Raw genomic sequence first — 19,825 nt, 5'->3', positions numbered from 1 at the left:
TTAAGATCACAAACCTTTGTTTATACTGTAAAAGCTGAGTGGAATTTAAATACAGTGAATTGCCTTTAAACCATTAGATTGAAATCATGCCGTCTAGCAATGGTACTAAATCCACTTTATTTCCTCATATGGTGCTGCGATAGAAGATCAGCCGTAATGTTAATGAATGGCAGAGCAGATTCAAACGACCAGATGGCAAGCTCCGCTCTTATTTTTTTATGATTAATACATTGTTTAAGTTAACAGGCAAGGCAAGTTCATGGCATTTTGTTCAGTGCAATTTAACCCAGATGTTTTGTTCTTCATCTGTGATTTTCTTTCAAGGTTTCACAGAGACATGAACACGTATAACCATCTCTTAGGTCATATGTGATCATGTAACATATGTATTATACCTTCTCTCCTTACCTGCCCATCACCTCCCTCTGCTGCTCTTCCCCCTTCCCCGTCTTCCATGGATTTCTATCCTCTCCTATCAGATTCCCCATTTTCTAGCCCTTTATCTTGTTTACCCATCAACTTCCCAGCTCTGCACTTCACCACCCCTACCCCCTCCCGGACTCACCTGTCACCTGCCACCTTGTACTTCTTCCTCCCCTCCCCCCACCCTCTTACCCTGACGTCTCCCCTTCCTTTCCAGCCCTGATGAAGGGTCTCGGCGTGGAACATCGAAACATTTTCCATAGGTGTTGCCTGGCCTGCTGAGTTCCTCCAGCAATTTATTTGTGTTGCTTTGGATTTCCAGCATCTGCAGATTATCTTATGTTTTTGTTCCATACGTGATATATTAGTAAGTTGTGAGCATACTATATTGGTGTTAAGAGCATGGTAACTCTTGTGTGTACCCAGCACATATTTGGACGATGTTCGTCATTGACATTAAATGACACATTTCACTGTATGTTTTGATGTATGTGTTGCAAATAAGGTTAATCTTTAATCTTCCTCTTTCTAAATATTTCTCCCAGGGTGGAAAAATCCCCATCCGATGGACTGCACCTGAAGCCATAGCGTACCGCAAATTCACCTCCGCCAGTGACGCATGGAGTTATGGGATTGTTCTATGGGAGGTGATGTCATATGGAGAGAGGCCTTACTGGGAGATGTCCAATCAGGATGTGAGTGATTTCTGTGAATTGTTCTTTGGAAAATAACTCAGGCAGAGTCAGGAAGTCAAACTGGGCCAGGCAGGTGACTATTCATTTCTGTGTCGCTGAAGGCAATCGAGGAGGCTTGTGAAGAATACTCAGTGTATGAGAATACCTGAAACATTCCAGTGGAAACCAAAAATGTAAATTGGTAGGCATTCACAGTACTAACAATGCCTAGGAATTACGACAAGACCAGAGAACTCTCCTTGACTAAGATGTAAAATTTGCTGCAGTAGCTCCTCAGGAAAGGTTATTACTAACTTTGAGGCTTGTTTGCTTCTATGATAAGGAGGAGTATGGCATTCCTTCAGAAGGATCATTATTTCTGTTCTTGGGTGACATGATCGTGTAGCGGTTACCATAATGCTATCGCAGCGCCAGCAACCTGGGTTCACTTCCCGCCATTGTCTGTAAGGAGTTTGTATGTTCTCCCAGTGACCGCATGGGTTTCCTCTGAGTGCTCTGTCGTCCTCCCAGATTCCGAAGATGTACTGCTTAATAGGTTAATTGGTCTCATGGCTGTAATGGGGTAGCATAGGCTTGTAGGGCCAGAAGGGCCTGTTACTTGAAATAATTTTTAAAAAATAATTTTTACAACAGAAAATAAACTTAAATCTATGATGCCTCAAGTGATGAAAAAATAATCTTAAATTGTTGGGAAAATAGAGAGGGGAGGAACTACAATCAAAGTAGCTGTTCATTTTACTTTTGAAAATTGCAAGCATAAGAAAAACAAAGTTACTTTGTCTGTGACTGGGGTGAAAAGTCCTCCGGGTTTCTATTAACCCACACAGACCATTTCCTCCGGGCTCCCAGTAGGAATCCAATACATCAATGTAAAAGCATCATGGAAGTTAATATTCAGCAGCTTTAACTGCTTCTTTGTGCCATCAAATAAATATATGAGGTGTGTTGTTGAGCAGGTTAGTGCCTAGGTTAATAGAATACACAAGAGAATTCAGTAAGAATGCATTATGGAGTTGCACAGGAAGAGGGCAGGTTGGAATACCTATCCCTCAGTGATGATACATCATGGCCAAGGTACAGCAAAGCATACATCAATATCTGAATTCTGTCTAACATCATAAATTGTGGATATGAAGTTTTCCTCTCACAGCATCTAGGGTGTGTACGTCAGCATGTAATGCATGTATATGTCTTTTGAATTCAAGAACTACATTCCTTTGTCAGAACCAGGAGATCATATGAAGTTCAAACCATTTTAAAATGTCTCCTGGAGTCCATCGCAGACCACCATGACATCCATTGCTCACAAAAATAACCTATTGTTTGAAAAGATTGAAATAAATCTTTACATCCACAGCCTTTAAAGTATCTAGAGGCAGGTCTGGAAAATGTATTTCTTAGCATAATGTTTATGAGTACCCTATGATATGATATGAACTGTACAAGAACATTTTTTGTTTAAGAAAATTAGTGCTTACCATGAGGATGACAAATTCAGCAGTCTTCCTTCCTTCATGTTCCTGACCATAAGACCATCCAAGATGTTCAAAGGTCAATGTAGATTTATTATCAAAGTACATATATGTCACAATACGTTTGATTTTTACCAACTTCGATTTTACTCCAAATACAAATCAAGCACTTAGTGAAGTTTATCTGAAATGATAGTCATGTGAATGGGTATGTATGTGTATGGGGGATGGCAGGTGGTGCATTACTTGTTGCTACAATATAAGTGGGGAGTATTATGAACCTGGTTACTCTTAAAAAAGTAAATTTTCAGAAGGTATGTTCATTAGGATTTAAGCACAGCAGTCTTCTCCTCACCAGTGCAGTGTCTGTCTTTAACTCCAGGAAAAATACACAATTCTTCACGGTTGTTTAACTTCACCATGTTACTTAGAGTAGTAGTGTTCCATTGCGCTCCAGCAGTTCACCAAAGTTGCCTTCTATTTGAATCCACGTTCAGGTAATTAAAGCGGTTGACGAAGGGTATCGGCTGCCACCCCCCATGGACTGCCCAGCTGCCCTGTATCAGCTGATGCTGGACTGTTGGCAAAAGGATAGGAACAACAGGCCCAAGTTTGAACAGATTGTCAGCATCCTCGACAAGTTGATTCGGAATCCCGGCAGCCTGAAGATCATCGCCAATGCAGCAGCAAGGTGAAACAAAATAATTACATCTTTAAATTGAAACAGGACAGAAAATTGTTCTCTGAGGTATACATGCTAGATGTGGAAGGCTGTATCCTGTGCTATAAAGCTCCCATTTTGAAATTTGGTTCCATTAAGTTTCAGAAACCAAGTTCAACACCAAAACATTCTTGCATTATGCATTGAAAACATCCAGCAGAGAAATATTTTCTTCAGTTTAATATACAAACGTTGTATATATAAACAGTTTCAGTTTTTCCTGGGGTCCGGAGTTAGAGCGCACAAACAGTTTTACATTTGGATAGGGGAGTGTTGCTTGCCGTTCACCTGGGGTTTGAAGGTCCACTGAAAATGTTACCCAGAGGAAGATGGATTCTGGGGTGACGTGCATTGCCACACACGAGTGAAGTTCATTCTGAGAGAGGCTACGAACAACAGGAGTAGAGGAAAGGGTCCAGAACTCCATTTAAATAAAATATTCAGCCCTACCCAGGTCAATTTTTCCAGTCTTCACCTCAAATCCAGTATTTTCTTTGTTGCTCCTACATCTTCACCAATAATAATGGGGTATTTAATTTTAACACAAAATACCATTCTCTGTTCAAATAACATTAATATATCATGAAAGTACTAAGCTTCAAATCCCAAATTGCATATTGAGCCTGCTTCACTATTACTTTTTTTTTGTAATATATGTAATTTGAATGAAATGATTTAAGGATTACAGAGTATACATAAATGAAGCTGGTTTAAAATGGGTTCCCCAGGGTGAGGAAGCAGACTGTTGGTATGGTAATGCATCAGTTATGCATTATAATAGTATGCAGTTTAGTGCCAGAGGCACGGATTTGATCAAACACGATCATTCATTTGAATGTAACTCATTTTGTAAAATAAACCACTAACAACAGGTTACTGCTTCCCTGTCCATGTGTGTGGCGTTCTCAAATGAATTTGAAATCAGTGCCTTCCGAAGCTCACAAAGTTAATCACTTTATTTATACTATGAATTTAGGGAGGGTATGTATATCATCTCTAAGTGTAAACTATGCATAAAAAGTAGGGATGGCTAGCCCTTCCTGCTGCTTGTTCATTCTCCTATCATGATTAGTTCTTCTAGAATGAATACTGAATCAGGTGGATACACTATTCTGTCAGACAAAACTCATTCATACTTGACTGGAATATCAGTGGCCACTTTATTAGGTACAGTTGCTCATTAATGCAAATAACTAATCAGCCAGTCACATGGCAGCAACTCAATGCATAAAAGCACTCAGACATGGTCAAGAGGTTCACTTGTTCTTCAGACTAAATATCAGAATGGGGAAGAAATGTGAACTAATTGACTTTGACTGTGGAATGACTGTTGGTGCTAGACAAGGGTGATTTGAGTATCTTAGAAACTGCTGATTTCCTGGGATTTTCACAGAGTTTACAGAGAGTGGTGCAACAAACAAAAAAAAATAAAGTCAGTCCTGTGGGTGAAAGTGCCTTGTGAATGGGAGCGGTCAGAGGAGAATATGTTACCACAGTGGTGTGCTGAAAAGCGTCTCTGAATGCGCAACACATCAAACCTTGAAGTGAACACGAGTGAATCTGCAGATGCTGGAAATAAATAAAAAACACAAAATACTGGCAGAACTCAGCAGGCCAGACAGCATCTATGGGAGGAGGTAGGGACGACGTTTTGGGCCGAAACCCTTCATCAGGAGGGTTGAAGTGGATGGGCAACAGCAGCAGAAGACCTCACCTGGTTTCACTCCTGTGCCTAATAAAGAGGCCACTGATTGTAGCTTGTTTATCCGATACAAATCTTTTTTGTCAAAAAAAGACACTTTTTCATTCACACCTACCATAAATTAAAGGGAGCATTATGTGTTGTGATAACATCTGAGTTTTATTGTTCAATACCGGCTGCAAGGAAATGAGAACATTTAAGAACATTACATAAATAAATTACATAGGTGCCAGTGTTTCTTACTGATATTTTCTGGCAACCATTGCACTTCCTCCATTCTTTTGTAGGTTTTATTTTTGAACTGCTTGTCTTTGGTTGCCACAGGTAATGAATGGTCTGTCCCTGGATTTTTCTGTCCTCTTTGCTGGAGTTAATAGGTGGTGTCCTGTAGAATAGGACATCCCTTCATATGCATAAGGTTTTCTGACAATGACAGTGCAAAACTCTGCCAGAAAGGACAATTTAGAGAGGAGAACTTGTACAGAAGCAAAGCCAACTCCTACTGCAGTGGGTGCCATTGCTAGTGAGCACATGGGAACCTTTAAGTATCATGAAAGGGGGTAGATGGGTGTATAATGGCAGACAGTTGAATGGTCCTACAAAGATCATGTCCACGGCTATTATTGTAATTTCACAGATTATAGGACATTACTGCACGGTACAGGCCCTTTCGGCACACAATATTGTGCCACACTTCTAACCGACTCTAAGATCAACCTAACCCTTCTCTCCTACGTAACCCTCCATTTTTTTCCCTTATGATCCATCTGCCTAGCTAAGAGTTTCTTAATTACCCCTATTTTAGTGCAAAGTGGACATAAACAGTATCTGCCAGTTGGTTAAAGAACTGAACGGTTGAAGGGAAGTAGCTGCTCTTGAACCTGGTGGTGTGGAACTTCAGGCTTCGGTACCTCCTGTCCGATAGTAGCTGCAAAAAGATGGCATGACCCACGCACTGTGGAACTTTAATGAAAGATGTACCCCTCCTGAAGCAGTACTTCCTGTAGACACAACCACTGGTGTGGAGGGATCTGCCTGTGATGTATTGGGTAGGGTCCACTACTCTCTGCAGCTTCTTGTATTCTTGCACTACCTGACTATGATGTAGCCAGTCGAGAGACTTTAAACTATATATTTGTAAAGGTTTGTTAGATATTTAATGACAAGCCAAAGCGTGTTAACTTCCCAAGTACAGGCAATAAGCTTCTAATGTTTTTGGACTACCTATGATTTAACCAGTTAAGATACTTTCAATTGTAGAGTTTGTTAGATGTTCAATGATAAGGCAAAGCTCCTTAACCTCCTAGACAGAGGCCCTTCAGCCTTCTGAGTCTCAACCATCAAGAACCCATTTGTACTAATCCCATTTTATTCTCCCATACTTCCATTAACCTGTCCCCAGATATTGGCACCGCCACACTAGGGATAATTTACAGTGCCCAATTAACCTACCAATCCTTGAGAAGTTGGAGGAAACCCACATGGTTACAAATGCCCACAGACAGTGCCAGAAGTGAGGATTGAACCTGGATCGTTGGAGTTTTGAGGCAGCAGCTTTCCTAGCTGTGCTCCCTCAAAGGCTGTGAAAGGTTCATACTCAGATTAAAAGCTGCACACAATATACCCTTTTATTTTTAACATATGTTCAGATATCTACTGCAGTTTGTGTTAGCCAGAATTGGTTCACTTTCCACTCCACCCCCAACTTTCAGAAACTTAGCGTTGGTGATTTATTAAAGGCATTAATGCTTGAGTAGGAAACAGCAGGAGAGCAACTCAGCTTGTAAGAGCAGTGGGGAGAAAAACATCTCTAATTTGTCTGTTCCTGTCTAAATCAATAGGATGCATGACCCAGTCAATAAATTGCATGGTCCAGGCCACAGACCGGCATTTGGGTCACATGCTGATGCATGTAACTGTTCCGGAATATACCACCATTCTCTAACTCTTGTATTGAGACAACGTCGATTCTTCACAGTTAGATCCAAATTCCTTTAGACTATTAAATTGTCCAGATGTCTTTCCTCAGGAGGGGGATGGGGTAGGAATGGGGAGGGGATATCTTTGCAAACATTGGGCAGTGATAGGTTTAGGGAAGCAATTTCTCCAAATACTGGCAACACTAGATTTTAAGGTTAGTTAAACATTGCATTTTTTAACATAAGTAACTGCATACATTGTAAGTGTATTTAGATTCTGCCTAACAGTTCCCAGTTTCAAAGGCTGGACTATTTAAAGAAAAAGCTGAAATCTTCAATTTATTTATATTTCAATTTTCAAGCATTATCCTGCTTTCAACACTGAAAGGTAGAAATGGGACTGAGCAACTTTATCATGGAAATTCCTGGTGGACTCCTCTCGCTTTCTATTTTATAATGTTTATAGAGCTATTGATAATAAACCACTTCGAGAGGAATGAAGCCTTTACTATAAGTGCAGCATCTTAATAGAATCGCTGATCATAATTCCCAGGCTTAAGTGTGCCCCAGCAAAAGGTAAATGTATCTGAATTGGACCAGGGTAACAACAATTTCTTTTTAGTAAAACTCTAAATCACATGAGCCATGTCCTCTGAATAGCAAAGTAAGTTTGATTTTCCCTTTGTTGGAAGGAGGACCCAGCGCTCATGCTGGAAGTAAATTTCTTTCAGGAGAAACCAAGATTGAATTAGATCACAATTTTCCCTTGGTATCGATGCTACTCTTTCATATTTCTGAGAGCTCATTTAGATCTCCAAAAGCTATTTTATCATGGAAATCAGAATAAAGGTCAAGCAAAGGGGTAATTTATTATTTCGGGAAGTCCTGAAGGAGGAGAGGGAGAGACAAAGATCTGAGGGAAGGTATGTCAGAGCTAAGGACATAGTCTGTTGAGGCATAGCTGCTGATGAAGTAATTTCAAAGCAAGGATGTTTATAATGGCCAAATCTGGAAAAACTCAGCTTATTGTAGCTCATTCACAGCATGCGGGTATCACTGGCATGGTCAGCGTAGTGTCCTTGTGAAATCAGTGCAGAAGCACCTGCCTGAGCCACTGCAGTTTCCATTGACAGAACTGATAAGAATCAACCACTTTGCTATGGATCTAAGTTGCATAGCGTCACATTACTTAAAGGTGGATTTCCTTTCCTATCAGCAAACCTGATATTATCACTGTCACTATTACTGATACAAGATTTTTATTTCATTTTCATTTAATTAATTGGGACTTTTCTCTCTATTGCCAAGTCTTTTGTACAAGCCGCTGAATTATAGTCCAGTAGCAAAGCCATTTTGGCACTGTATGCTTGAGAGCTTGGTGGGTTGTAGAACTAGAACAGACTATAATGAGGATAAAGATAATGAAGCGTGAGTCTTGTAAAATTGTGAGGTAGAAATCCACATGGGTAACATGAGATTACTCATTATTGCTCAGACAAAAATCATGTTATTAAAAATCATGAATGTTATTTAAACACCTGGATACTTATTTCCCGAAGGCAGAGACATACTGTCTGCCAAAGAGGTCTCAAACCAACTGAACCAAGATGGGACCCCAGTCACCCCAACTGGACTTATTTTCACCAAGTGATTGGAAACGTCAGAAGCAATTCTTCAGAAATAGAAGGATGTAACATAACCAGAAGAGTAGCAAGCAAAGAACAGAAAAAGATAAATCAGACGGGAAGTGGTACCACTGAGAAAACCCTCTCCACCCAACTCTCACACCCTTTAATCAATGTTTCCTGCACGTTCAGTGTCTGACTACAAAGCTGTTGCCTCTCACATACCTTGTCCAACTCATACCTGAACTGCTCCTATAATCAAAGTCTTGGTCAGAGGATTCTCGTAAGCTGTCCTAGGGTATATATGCTCATTTAACATACCGTTACCTCATAGAAGGGAAAAAGAACTCAGTAAGTGGTAGGGATCCCTTGAAGTAGGTCAAAGCATCTTTGACATTACACTTGGAAGGGATACTTGGCTACATTGCAGGCTCGCAGGACTGCAGGGATGCAATGAAGAGTGTTATTATGGACATCACCGTGGCCATTTCTCTTTGCACAGGAAACAGCCTCAAGTGCACATCATTTGGTTAGAAAGCTTTCATTCTCTGTACGATGCTGCCAGCCATCTTTAATCATGGTGGTGTGCACACATTCCTTGACAATGCTCCGCTTTAGATGAAAGTGTCCTGGTTGGATTCTGTTGTCATTCTTTTGGAGCCACTTCTTGAGGTCTGAGTTGTGAGGAAAGGTGCTACTACTGTATTATGGGAAATTCAACTCCTTAGGTCCTCTGTTCCTAACCCTAATAAAAGCACAATTCTGGAACTGTCTGCCACAATGTAGTTTTGTATCACGTGTATGGATAAAGGTATCATTAAAGCTTCATGAGTTGAGAGAGGAGTGAACACAGAACTGGGTGATATTACAGAGGTAGAAATAGGCAGTCCAAAGCTCAGATATGACATCAATATTGCAAATGATATAATTAGACTGACATCTTTTCCATAGCAGTGTTTTTTTAATCTATGCAGCTTTCTCCATTGTGGAGGAGACCACATTGTGAGCTCCAAATACCAAATACCTGATAAGCAGAAATGCAGGTCAGTTTGCCTCCATCTTATTAGTCATTCAATCCCTTTTGTTCTCACCACTGTTTATAATACACTAAATATGATCTTTGAAGTACTTGTAAAATTTTCTGGGTTTTTTTAAATTTTGGATTTCCAGCATCTGAGTTCCATAGTGATCATATTATGATTGCATTCACTGTAGTACTCAAAAGGGAAAAATGAAAAACAGCTACTAACATTTCAGATCTGATAAAGGCAGGCTATTGCATTATAGATTTCTGACCTGTTATACATGCCATCTTGTCAGATCTGCTCATCAGTAAAACGCCAATCAAAGCACCGCTACAATCCACTCTAATAACTGGCTTTGTGAATAATATTTTTTCTTTTTGTTTTATGTGGTCTCTGATCTTCTTGTTCCTAAGGGGTACAAATTAGTTCACTATCATATTTAACCATTTTTGAGGCCCGAGGAGAGGACAAAGGAGATGTAAGGATGCTGGCCTGCAGATCACCCTTGGGCAAGGTGTAGCAGCTGCGTAGCCCCAGATCAGGGTCACATGAAGCCATGGGAGCAGGTGGTGGATGGTGGTATGAGCAGCTGGTGCATATCACAAGTCCTGGGTTATGCAACCACTGACACCAGGCAGACAATCTCTGAGGAGTATTGATAATGGCTGGGGTCACCCCTCTTGTAAAGACACTGCCAAGAAGAAAGTAACAGCCAAGAGCAATTATGGTCATGGGTAATACCATGAACACCCTTGCCAATATGACACGGCACATGGTGATGATGATGATGAAGGAGAGGACAAAGAAACAAAACAGCAAAAGCTACAGAAAAGGAATATGAGAGAGACTTGGAGCAACACAAAAGTTAAACAAAAGTTTATTTTATAATAAAAGGATAAAGTGGAGAGTTGGAACAATAGTGGCATTTTAAAGAAGCTAGTGATGATATTTAAGATATTTAAAAATAAAGTAAGAGATGTAGAATGGTTTAGTAGTAATGGGAGAGGAAGGAGATGACATCCTCAATATAGAATCAATGGCAGTGACTTGCTAAAATTAAATATAAGCAAAATAAAATGATGAAGATAACAACAGCCCTGCAGATTGACTAACTTTCAGGAGCAGATCGTTTGCATTCCAATCTTTCAGAGGGAGTAGTGGAGTAAATTATAAGCACTCCAACTACAACATTCAATAGTTCTTTCAATGTAGGAAATTTTCCCTTTGAATGGAAAATTGTACATGTCATTTGACAATTTGAGAGAGGGAATATAGTTAACCTGTGTGCTTGGGAAATTACTAGAGTTTGTAATTAAGAACACAAAACCTGAACAGTGAATTTTTTTTCAGTTGAGCAGAGATGGGCAGCAGTAATGTGTCATTTGTTGTCCTTGATGATCCTAATTGAATGTTTTGAAGAAGTGACAAAAGTAGTGAGCATTGGGTTGTCTCTGCACGTTATTTATGCAGATGTTTAAGGAGCATTTGATAAAGCCCTTTATAAGATGCTTTCAGCTTAATTTGAAGATCAATGAATTGTTGACTTGGCCAGAATATTAATGGACGAACAGTAGGGAGAGCACAGGAATAATTGGCACACTCTCACACACTGGCTGGAAGCATCTAGTGAGGCCTTGCAAGAATTTGTGTTTGGGCTGAAATATTTGCTGAGTTGAAGAGTGGAAAGCAGTTATCCATGTTTGCTGCTGGTACAAAGATAGGCCACATTATAGGCAATAAAAATAAAAAAGAATGACAGGGAGATATTAGTTAATTGAGATAATGGCAAAACTTCAACAAATTCATTTTGGTATATGGTAAGGATTAGGGTGAGAACATTGTCATCCATCTTGGTCTAGAGATGAACAAACTACTGTTTACACTTGAAATGAAATCAGGAAAACTTCTGCTTGCAAAAGGTGGGTAGAAATTTGAAACTCCATTCTGTAAATGACAACTACTGCCTAATCATCAATTTTAAATTTGAGATTGATGTATTCTGTAAGAAAAGGTACTATAAGATTGAGGAAATGTGGCAAATTAAGATAAACTATATCTCTTTAAATGGCAGATGTTTGGGAGGCTAAATGTTCCAAAACTGCACCTACCTTTTCACTAATGTTGGAATCTCACCAATTAGTATGAAAATTAATGTGAGCTTGCACTCTGATAAAATTCCTCCAAATTAAGTAGACAAATTCCAGTCTAAATATACGGTGATCAATGCAGCACAGAGGTGCAGCTTCAGAGACGTGGATTCCATTCTGATCATTGGTGCTCAGTAAGTGGAGTTTGTACCTTCTCCCTCTGACTATGCACGTTTCCACTAGAGGGGTCTGCTTCCCTCCTGTACCCCAATGATGTGCAGTTTGGTAGACAAAAAAGCCGTTGTAAATTATGACTAGTGTGGAACTTTCCGATAACGTTGATACGGACAGTAAGGTTAACATCGAATCTGGTGTTAATTGATGGGAACATAGAGAGAATAAAGTCAAAGTAGTGAAGAATTAGTGTAAAAATATGTGTTTGTCAGTCAACGGACCAAAAGCCTACTTTTGTTCAGTATGTCTCTATGAATAACAACCTAGACATGTCCTCACAGAGGAGACACGGCAGGCAAGTTTAGATAGTGAAGAAAGTAGTTTTGTATTTTAGAGTACTTCTTAACCCTGGATTTAGATTTTAATGAATGGAGCCTTTACCAAATGAAAGGAGCTTCTGCAGCTCTGCTGGCAATGTTACAGCAGGTAACTGAAAAGAATTTCTGTAAGTGTTTATACTGTGGCTAATCCTTAGGCTGCTGTTCAGATGATATTTGTAAAGATCAAATAATGAAAGAGGGTGTCCTGAACTATGTATGTTTTAAAATGTGTTGCATGTAATATATGATAAAGAAAACAAAATTACCTTTGCATAGCTAACAACTCATTTGTAGAAACATGCATCTTTAAAAAAGATATAATAAACCGATTTGTTATCACAGCTATGGCTCTTTTTAAAGTAACATTTTCTGAGAGCAAAATGCATATATCCACATATAAATTGACATAACCTATATATTATATTTCTATAAAGATATTAAAAATAAGTACTGCATGGGTGTATTAATACATATATATTGTACATAAACTGATTCAGAATGAATGCAAAAATCTTTGCTGCAAGGCCATATTAAAAGTGAACCCCTTTTCCTTTTTGTGAAATACATAATGAAACAGATGGTTGCTGACTAAACAGATACCAGGACTGGCAGTTACATGAAAGCTACGTGCTACTCAGGGATCCGTGAGCCCATATGTGAGGCTCACTTGAATGTAATTCCTACAAGCTGTGGGACCCATCAAGAACATGCCCTATATCCTAACGTGGCTCTGTTGCAGCACTTGTGTACAGCTTGTAGGTGACATTTGAAGAATTGACTAGGCCTTTAACTCTGTAGGAAACGAAAAAGATTGCCATTAATACAAAATGTGTTTTGCTTAATTACCTCGGAATTTGTCTCCCTAAAGGACTATCTCTACTGTAACATGCTCACGTGATCATACCAGACCAAAATTCCTGCATTATTACCCAGACAACTAAAATGCGCAAGATATGGGAACACCAATCTGTCCCAAAACAAGGCATGAAGGGAACCTTTTTGCAGGCTGTCAGGCCAGAGATGTAAGTGAACAGGGAGAAAGGTCAAGATAACTTGAGGCCAGAGAAAGCGTGCCGATTTCCAAAGAAAGGCTTGCTGTCTATTTATGAAGTGTCTAATAGTCTCTGAGATCATTCAAGAACACCATTCAGTCTTTCCATTATCTTCAAATAATCCACATTAGCCGATTTAACAGAATAAGGTAATACTGTAAAATGTCTTCACACTTATAGCCATTTTGCGAGCAGATAAATACTAATTGTAAAAACGGTGAATGGCTATTGATGTTTCTTTCAGTACCTTGCTACAGGTTTCAGATCTAGCTGATAAGTTGTGTTTCCTTGTTTTAAGTATTAGGTTGTAAAAGCTGCCTATGGTCACGAACTTTCTGTTAGTGATAGTAAAGTTCATCATTTTGACCACACACAACAGAGATTACTCCCTTCCCAGGGAGCCATTTTTTACTTGACTGTAAGTAGCAAATCAATACTTCAGTGCAGATTGGTAAACCTCCAAGGTACAAATTGACCAGTATTTAATCCACACATTGATTCTTAACATAATTTTCCAGCTCTGTTTCACTGCCTCCGGGCCATATTAACAAACGCAGCAGAACTTTCCAGTAATGTCGATCTGCACAGTGAGGTTAACATTGATTAACCCCACTGTCCCAGAAAGCCAAGGAAAAGATACAATTTACTACCAATGTGCTTCTATAATCTTTATCATTTCTCCGCCTACCTACATGGACATATTCCATTCTCTTCAAAATCAGAATCAGGTTTAATATCACTGTCGTATACCATGAGATGTGTTGTGTTGTGGCAGCAGTACAGCACAATACATCAAAAAAACATAAATTACAGTAAGAAATATATTTTGTATTGCTGTTCCTAGCAATATTTTCTACTATTTGCTCATGTGATCTTGGATAATCTAAATCTATTTAGACTTAATTTCTTAGACTCAGATCAATTACATCCTATAACCCACCAGCCAGCGGTGAATGGTCCAAAGCACGCTCTCAGCCAATGGGCGCTTGCCTTTCTCTGCCATTGAAGCCAGTCAGGCATGGTATAAAGTGTGCTAGTGATTGGCTGTGGCCTTTTTCAAGCTTGTGCTGAAGGTTATCTCTTTTCTTTAGTGGCTTTACTGACGCAATATCATGGGAGAACTCTTAGGAAAGTTTTGAGAGCATCTGGCATACTCCAGATGTCACAGCTCACAGTGTCAGATCATTAAGCAAAAGAGGAAGATAGGCAGCTGCTTCGTCCTGAGGTCAATTAGGTTAATTGATTCTGTTGAGGTACGCCTGTAAAATGCCCGGGAGCCAGACAATTACAAACTCAGGCAATCTGCAAACTTCCTTCAGCACAGCAATTAATCTGTATTTGTCCCAACTAGTGAAAAAAGGTTTGATGATCTTAAAGGGACAGTCCACCTAAAATACATTCCTAAATCAGCAGCAAAAGTTCCTCCTCACGCCTTGTTTGGCGCATTGGGCGGCGACCTTGCCGTTTCTTTTGCGTTTGTTAGTTTTACGAGACCGAGCTGCTAGCTCAAGGCTCAACCAAGCACGGATGGAAAGCGTGCAAGGGGCCTGCTGGATTCGAACCCGAGATCTCGTGTTCCGAAGTCTGGGTACAGATAGCACGACATCACCGGCACAGAATCAGCAGTAAAGTAGTGTAGAAAATTGTTTATCCAATGATATAAGGAACTGTCACTATCATTCACCTTGTCAACCAGTTTATAGTAGATCCAGTAAGAAGGGAAAACGCTTGGTGAGCCCATATTGTTAGAAAATTAATGTTACAAAAAAGGTAGGAGCAAGATTCAATTATTAACAGCCTGGTCAACTGGCCATTTATAGCTTGCTTATTCTGTCAGATTTACACAGGAGGTACATGTTTTGAAACATATGTTTATAATAGTAATTCCCTTTTCTTGCAGTAGAAATCTTGACCCATCTAATTTTAACAAATATAAAAAGGTGAACATATATTGCATAAAAGATAAATGAAAATTAAATTGCTCATGAGTCCCTCTATTTGATCTATTTTACTTAAAGCAAAATACTCATTATTTTTAAGAACTCAAGGATCTGGTGAAGCTGGTGTTTACCAGACTGAATATCCAAGAATCTTGCATGTAACCAGATTGAGTTATGATCCAGGCACGGCTTTTAACTCACTGCAGGCGCTTTACAGCTGAACGCCAAACCAGAAAGAAACTGTCCAAAATGCCACAGGGGGTATAAAGAGAAATGTTAACATCAGGCTTCATCAGCAAGGGTGTGGCCAGTTTCTCACCATAATTGAACGGGGAATACTGTCTGGTAGGAGTGGAACTGGGAACAGGAGCACAGCCCACATCTTCTTGATATTAGCAAAGGACTTAGAAAGGGAATCCTTAGGGCATCGCAGGTAGAAGGAAAGGAGTGTATGTGACACATTCCTCAAGGAATCTAAAGTAGCATTTTGTCTTGATGTGGCCCAAAAGGAAACAAAAAATATTGTTTTTACATGTAATGAGGTACAGTGAAATAGACTCTTTTATATGCCATCCACGCATATCATTTTATTACAACAGTGTGCGTGGTATAATATATAATGACCAAACTATTAATTCAACTCTTATTAAGGTTGAATTCCAGTGACCCCTGCACTGGGCTTCCACCAGGCAGGTGGGGTTAAAACAGGTCCTCTACAACCCAGCCATACCTCGACTAGTCTCAGCTGAGGAGCTGGGTTGTAGAAATCCACTTGTCAGGCAGCCTCTTAGTTATAGCAGGCAGCAGTGTTGATGGGGGCTGGTCAGTGACAAAGTATTGGCAAGGAGTAGGGGGTCACCTCAGGTTGTGTGTCACACTCTTATTGACTAGATTTTGTTGTCAGCTAGAGCCCATGGATAATTCAAACAGTCCCTCGTCTCAAACGGAGTCTTGTGCTACCCATTAGGGGCCAATAACAAGGATTTTGTTTTTCAAACGTACGCTCTCCTCAAGGATTGTAAATCTCTTAGTTTGACTGTTTGCTTCTGTGGAATACGGACCCTGAGTGGGTGGTGTGAGCTGATGCCTGCACAGTGGTCAGTCAATGTTATAATGTGACAGCTTGAACAGCTCGAGCCGGAGTGACAGATAAATTCCACAGAGGTGCTGCAAAGCTGCTTGCAGCCTGCAAGTGCCTGTTGATTCTAGTTTAACACTTTCTCATACACTGCTCTCTACTTACTCCTGGCTTCCTGATCTCCTTCCAATTAGGCCATCCAATCTGCTGCTTGACCGGAGCAACGCAGACGTCACAGCTTTCTGCTCCGCGGGCGACTGGCTCGATGGTGTGCGGATGGGACAGTACAAGGACAGCTTCATGGGGACGGGGTACAACACCTGTGACATGGTGGCAAAATTGTCCTCAGAGTAAGATTGCCTTTTATCACCAATATATTTTGCAGAAGGTATACAAATGGTAAAATTGTGCTGCATTCTGAAATGACTTGTACCATTATCAATCCTGTCATTATATGTCAGTAATGTGCACCATAAATACAGGGAGAAGTGGGACTTTATTCATTAAAGAATTCTCCTATGTGACTTTAATGCTTGAAATATTACAGAAGCAAACCAATGTCAGTGGTTTAGGTTAGGTGATGCAGAAACAATTGGAATCATTGATATCTGTGATATTGTCCAGAAAATAAACTTCTCAGGTTTCCTGGTCTTTCAGCAGTTAAATGAAATAGGCGAGGCTGTTTTGAGCTGGATGAAAAGTGAGATTTCAAGCTTGATGGAAGATTTTGACAGTGTATGAAAACCTGAGACATGGAGCAATGGGTTCATACAATTGGTCTTTGTCAAACAGGAGAGAGGATTAACTGCTAAGAATGCAAAGAAATGCAAAGAAACAAACTCCTGAAGCAGGACATCAACCCAAAACATTGGCTGCCTCTTTCTTTCCACAGATACTGCCTAATGCTGCTGAATTTCTCGAACAGCTTGCTTGTTTTCTAGTTATTCAGAGTTCCTACACCTAATGAGAACTAATAAGTGAACACTTAACTGCCCTTCACTGTCATTTCTCATGCTTGCCACAAAAAGAAGGACAACCTGCTAATGCTTAAAGTCCAATCTAATGTATTATTAGTCTGTGGTTGCTTTCCCTACTTTCTCCTGTGGAGATGCTTTGGAACATTACATTTAAAGTAGATAATCATCTCTGAAATGCACCAGATTTGAAGTTCTGAAACACTTTGATTATGGTTCCTCATGTAAGATATCCAACTATATTATTTGCCATTGGAATCCAAGCTAGTATCAACATGAGAAGTGATCAAAAGCAGATGCCTTGGATTAAAACCCTGGTCAGAGCATTAAACTCAGTATTCAGAATTGACAGTGTGTTTTACTCCACTCCGGGAGTTTTGTTCAAACCTCTGGGGTCTCATGGGACATTGATTTGTATATTAAAAGGTCCTGCCTCCAATTCACAAAGGCCCTTTGACTGCTCATGAACCATTGACTCTTCTAATAAATAATGAAGTTCAATACAATTCCTCTCATCTTCTGATCTTTCTATTATCCCTGAGGAACAATTGGTATTGGATTGAAAATCAGGAAAATCTGAAGAGATAAAGAAATACATTTAAGAAAGGGGAGGGAAAAATCCACAACAAATTATCCAGTGGATTCTAGGTAACCATGCAGTCAGTCCAAGCATAAGTTACAAAGGTATTGAACCATTACCAATGCCTCTCACCTGCTCCTATATAGATCCAAGCAGGTCCATTAATAGATAAGTCAACTCAGCATGAGATAACTTAAATCATCAGATCACTTAAAGTATTCAGTAGGAAGGAGTAAGTTAATTCATTACCAGACTACCTCCAGGCCAAGAATATAATTTGGAACCCCTTCCATCTATGCAAACTTTCTTATAAAGTTATTGAACTTCTACAGATTGTATTTTCATATAAATGTTGAAAATTGACTGCAGTAGAATTTGCAAATGAGCCTTTGCATTCTCCAAATTCAAGGTATCTAGATCCATGGATCATATTTCATAGTGAAATTACAACAATGTTTTTCAAGATCATGAGGAAATGGTCGTTTTAATGACATGGATGGAACATCAGATATCAATGAAACAGAATCACTTGCTAAGTGCAAGCCATAAAATCTGCCTAGTATTTAGTGCTGACTGCTTAATGGAATCACATAGTTAAGACAGTTAAATTGGCTCTAAGTCCATTTTAAATCTTTAAATAAATCATAACTTTGCCAACATTCTTCAAAAGCTACGGCACTTTGCAGATTACTTGTGGAATCAGAAGTGCAGTTGTAACTAGATCTGCAGGTTGGTAGGGGGGTTAAAATTGTCCACTGCCCCTTTCTGACTGACCATCATTTTAATCACGCAGATATTTTCTGTTGCCTCTTATCTCTTCTCCTCACCTGCCCTCTATAGCCCTTCCTCATATGCTTTCTCCCATGGTCGACTCTCCTCTCCTATTAGATTTATTCTTCTTCAACCCTTTACCTCCTCTACCTATCACTTCCCAGCTTCTTACTTCATGTCCCCTTCAACCATTTATCCATTTTCACCTTCCCCTGCCCCCACATTCCTATTCTGTTTTCTTCCCTTTCCTGTCCTCATGAAGGGTCTTGGCCTGAAATGTTGATTGTTTATTCCTCTCCATAGACGCTGCCTGACCTGCTGAGTTCCTTCAGTATTTTGTATGTTTTGCTCGAGATTTCCAGTACCTGCAGAAGCTCTTGCATTTATTATTTTCTGTTGCCTGATGCCTTTTTCCAGAGACAGAAGTGATCTTATAAATGATTACCATCCCAATGTATGTATAACTCCAGAAGTCCCATTTGGCAATAGGGATGCAGTGGGAAAATGTTCCAGAGGCATGAACGCATAATTAGAATCTACCCAACTGGAAGTATATATTAGATTATAGAATATGCCTGCCACAAATTTTGCTTGAATTCAAAGTGGTACAATGATACAGCTAGTAGAGCTTCTCTCTTACAATATCACAGACCTGGGTTCAGTCCTGATCTTCAGTTCATCCGGGTAGTTTGCCTCTCTCTGTGACTATGAGGGTGTCCTCCAGGTGGTCCAAGAAGAGCAGGGTGACATTCTCAATGACTTATCACCCAATTGCACTAACAAATACTGTGATGAAATGCTTTGAGAGGTTGGTCATGGCTAGAATCAACTCCTGCCTAAGCAAGAACCTGGATCCACTACAATTTGCCTATCGCCACGATATATCTGCAGCTCACTGGCTCTCCTCTTGGCCTTCAGTCACCTGAACAATAGCGATGCCTATGTCAGGCTGCTGTTTAATGATTACAACTCGGTGTTCAACACAATCATATCCTCAGTTCCAACAGCAAGCTCAAACTGTGGGCTGCTGTACCTCTCTCTGCAACTGGATCCTTGACTTGCTCTTTGGGAGATCACACTCTATGCAGGTCGGAAATACCATCTCCTCCTCACTGACCATTCACACCAGCGTGCGTAACCTACTGCTTTACTCTGTCTACATCAATGTTCGTATGGCTGGGCACAGCTCAAGTGACATCTATGAATT

At 39.9% G+C, this 19,825-nt stretch overlaps 1 protein-coding gene across 3 annotated transcripts in view; it reads left to right on the top strand.

The window, feature by feature from the left end:
* The window catches only part of epha3 (eph receptor A3), a 272,018-nt gene that overhangs the window by 244,835 nt on the left and 7,358 nt on the right, over positions 1-19,825 (top strand). For 2 of the 3 annotated variants that reach the window (XM_073045101.1, XM_073045100.1), the window contains exons 14-16: positions 969-1,118; positions 3,088-3,281; positions 16,488-16,643. In XM_073045101.1, the coding sequence (XP_072901202.1) occupies positions 969-1,118; positions 3,088-3,281; positions 16,488-16,643 (500 nt within the window). The remainder of the gene's footprint in view (positions 1-968; positions 1,119-3,087; positions 3,282-16,487; positions 16,644-19,825) is intronic. The other variant, XM_073045102.1, reaches the window with a different exon arrangement.

Source organism: Hemitrygon akajei, chromosome 5 (genome assembly GCF_048418815.1).
Source record: "Hemitrygon akajei chromosome 5, sHemAka1.3, whole genome shotgun sequence".
Classification (NCBI taxonomy): domain Eukaryota; kingdom Metazoa; phylum Chordata; class Chondrichthyes; order Myliobatiformes; family Dasyatidae; genus Hemitrygon; species Hemitrygon akajei.
The sequence above is the reverse complement of the archived record's forward strand: the minus strand, read 5'-3'. Positions and strand labels throughout refer to the sequence as shown.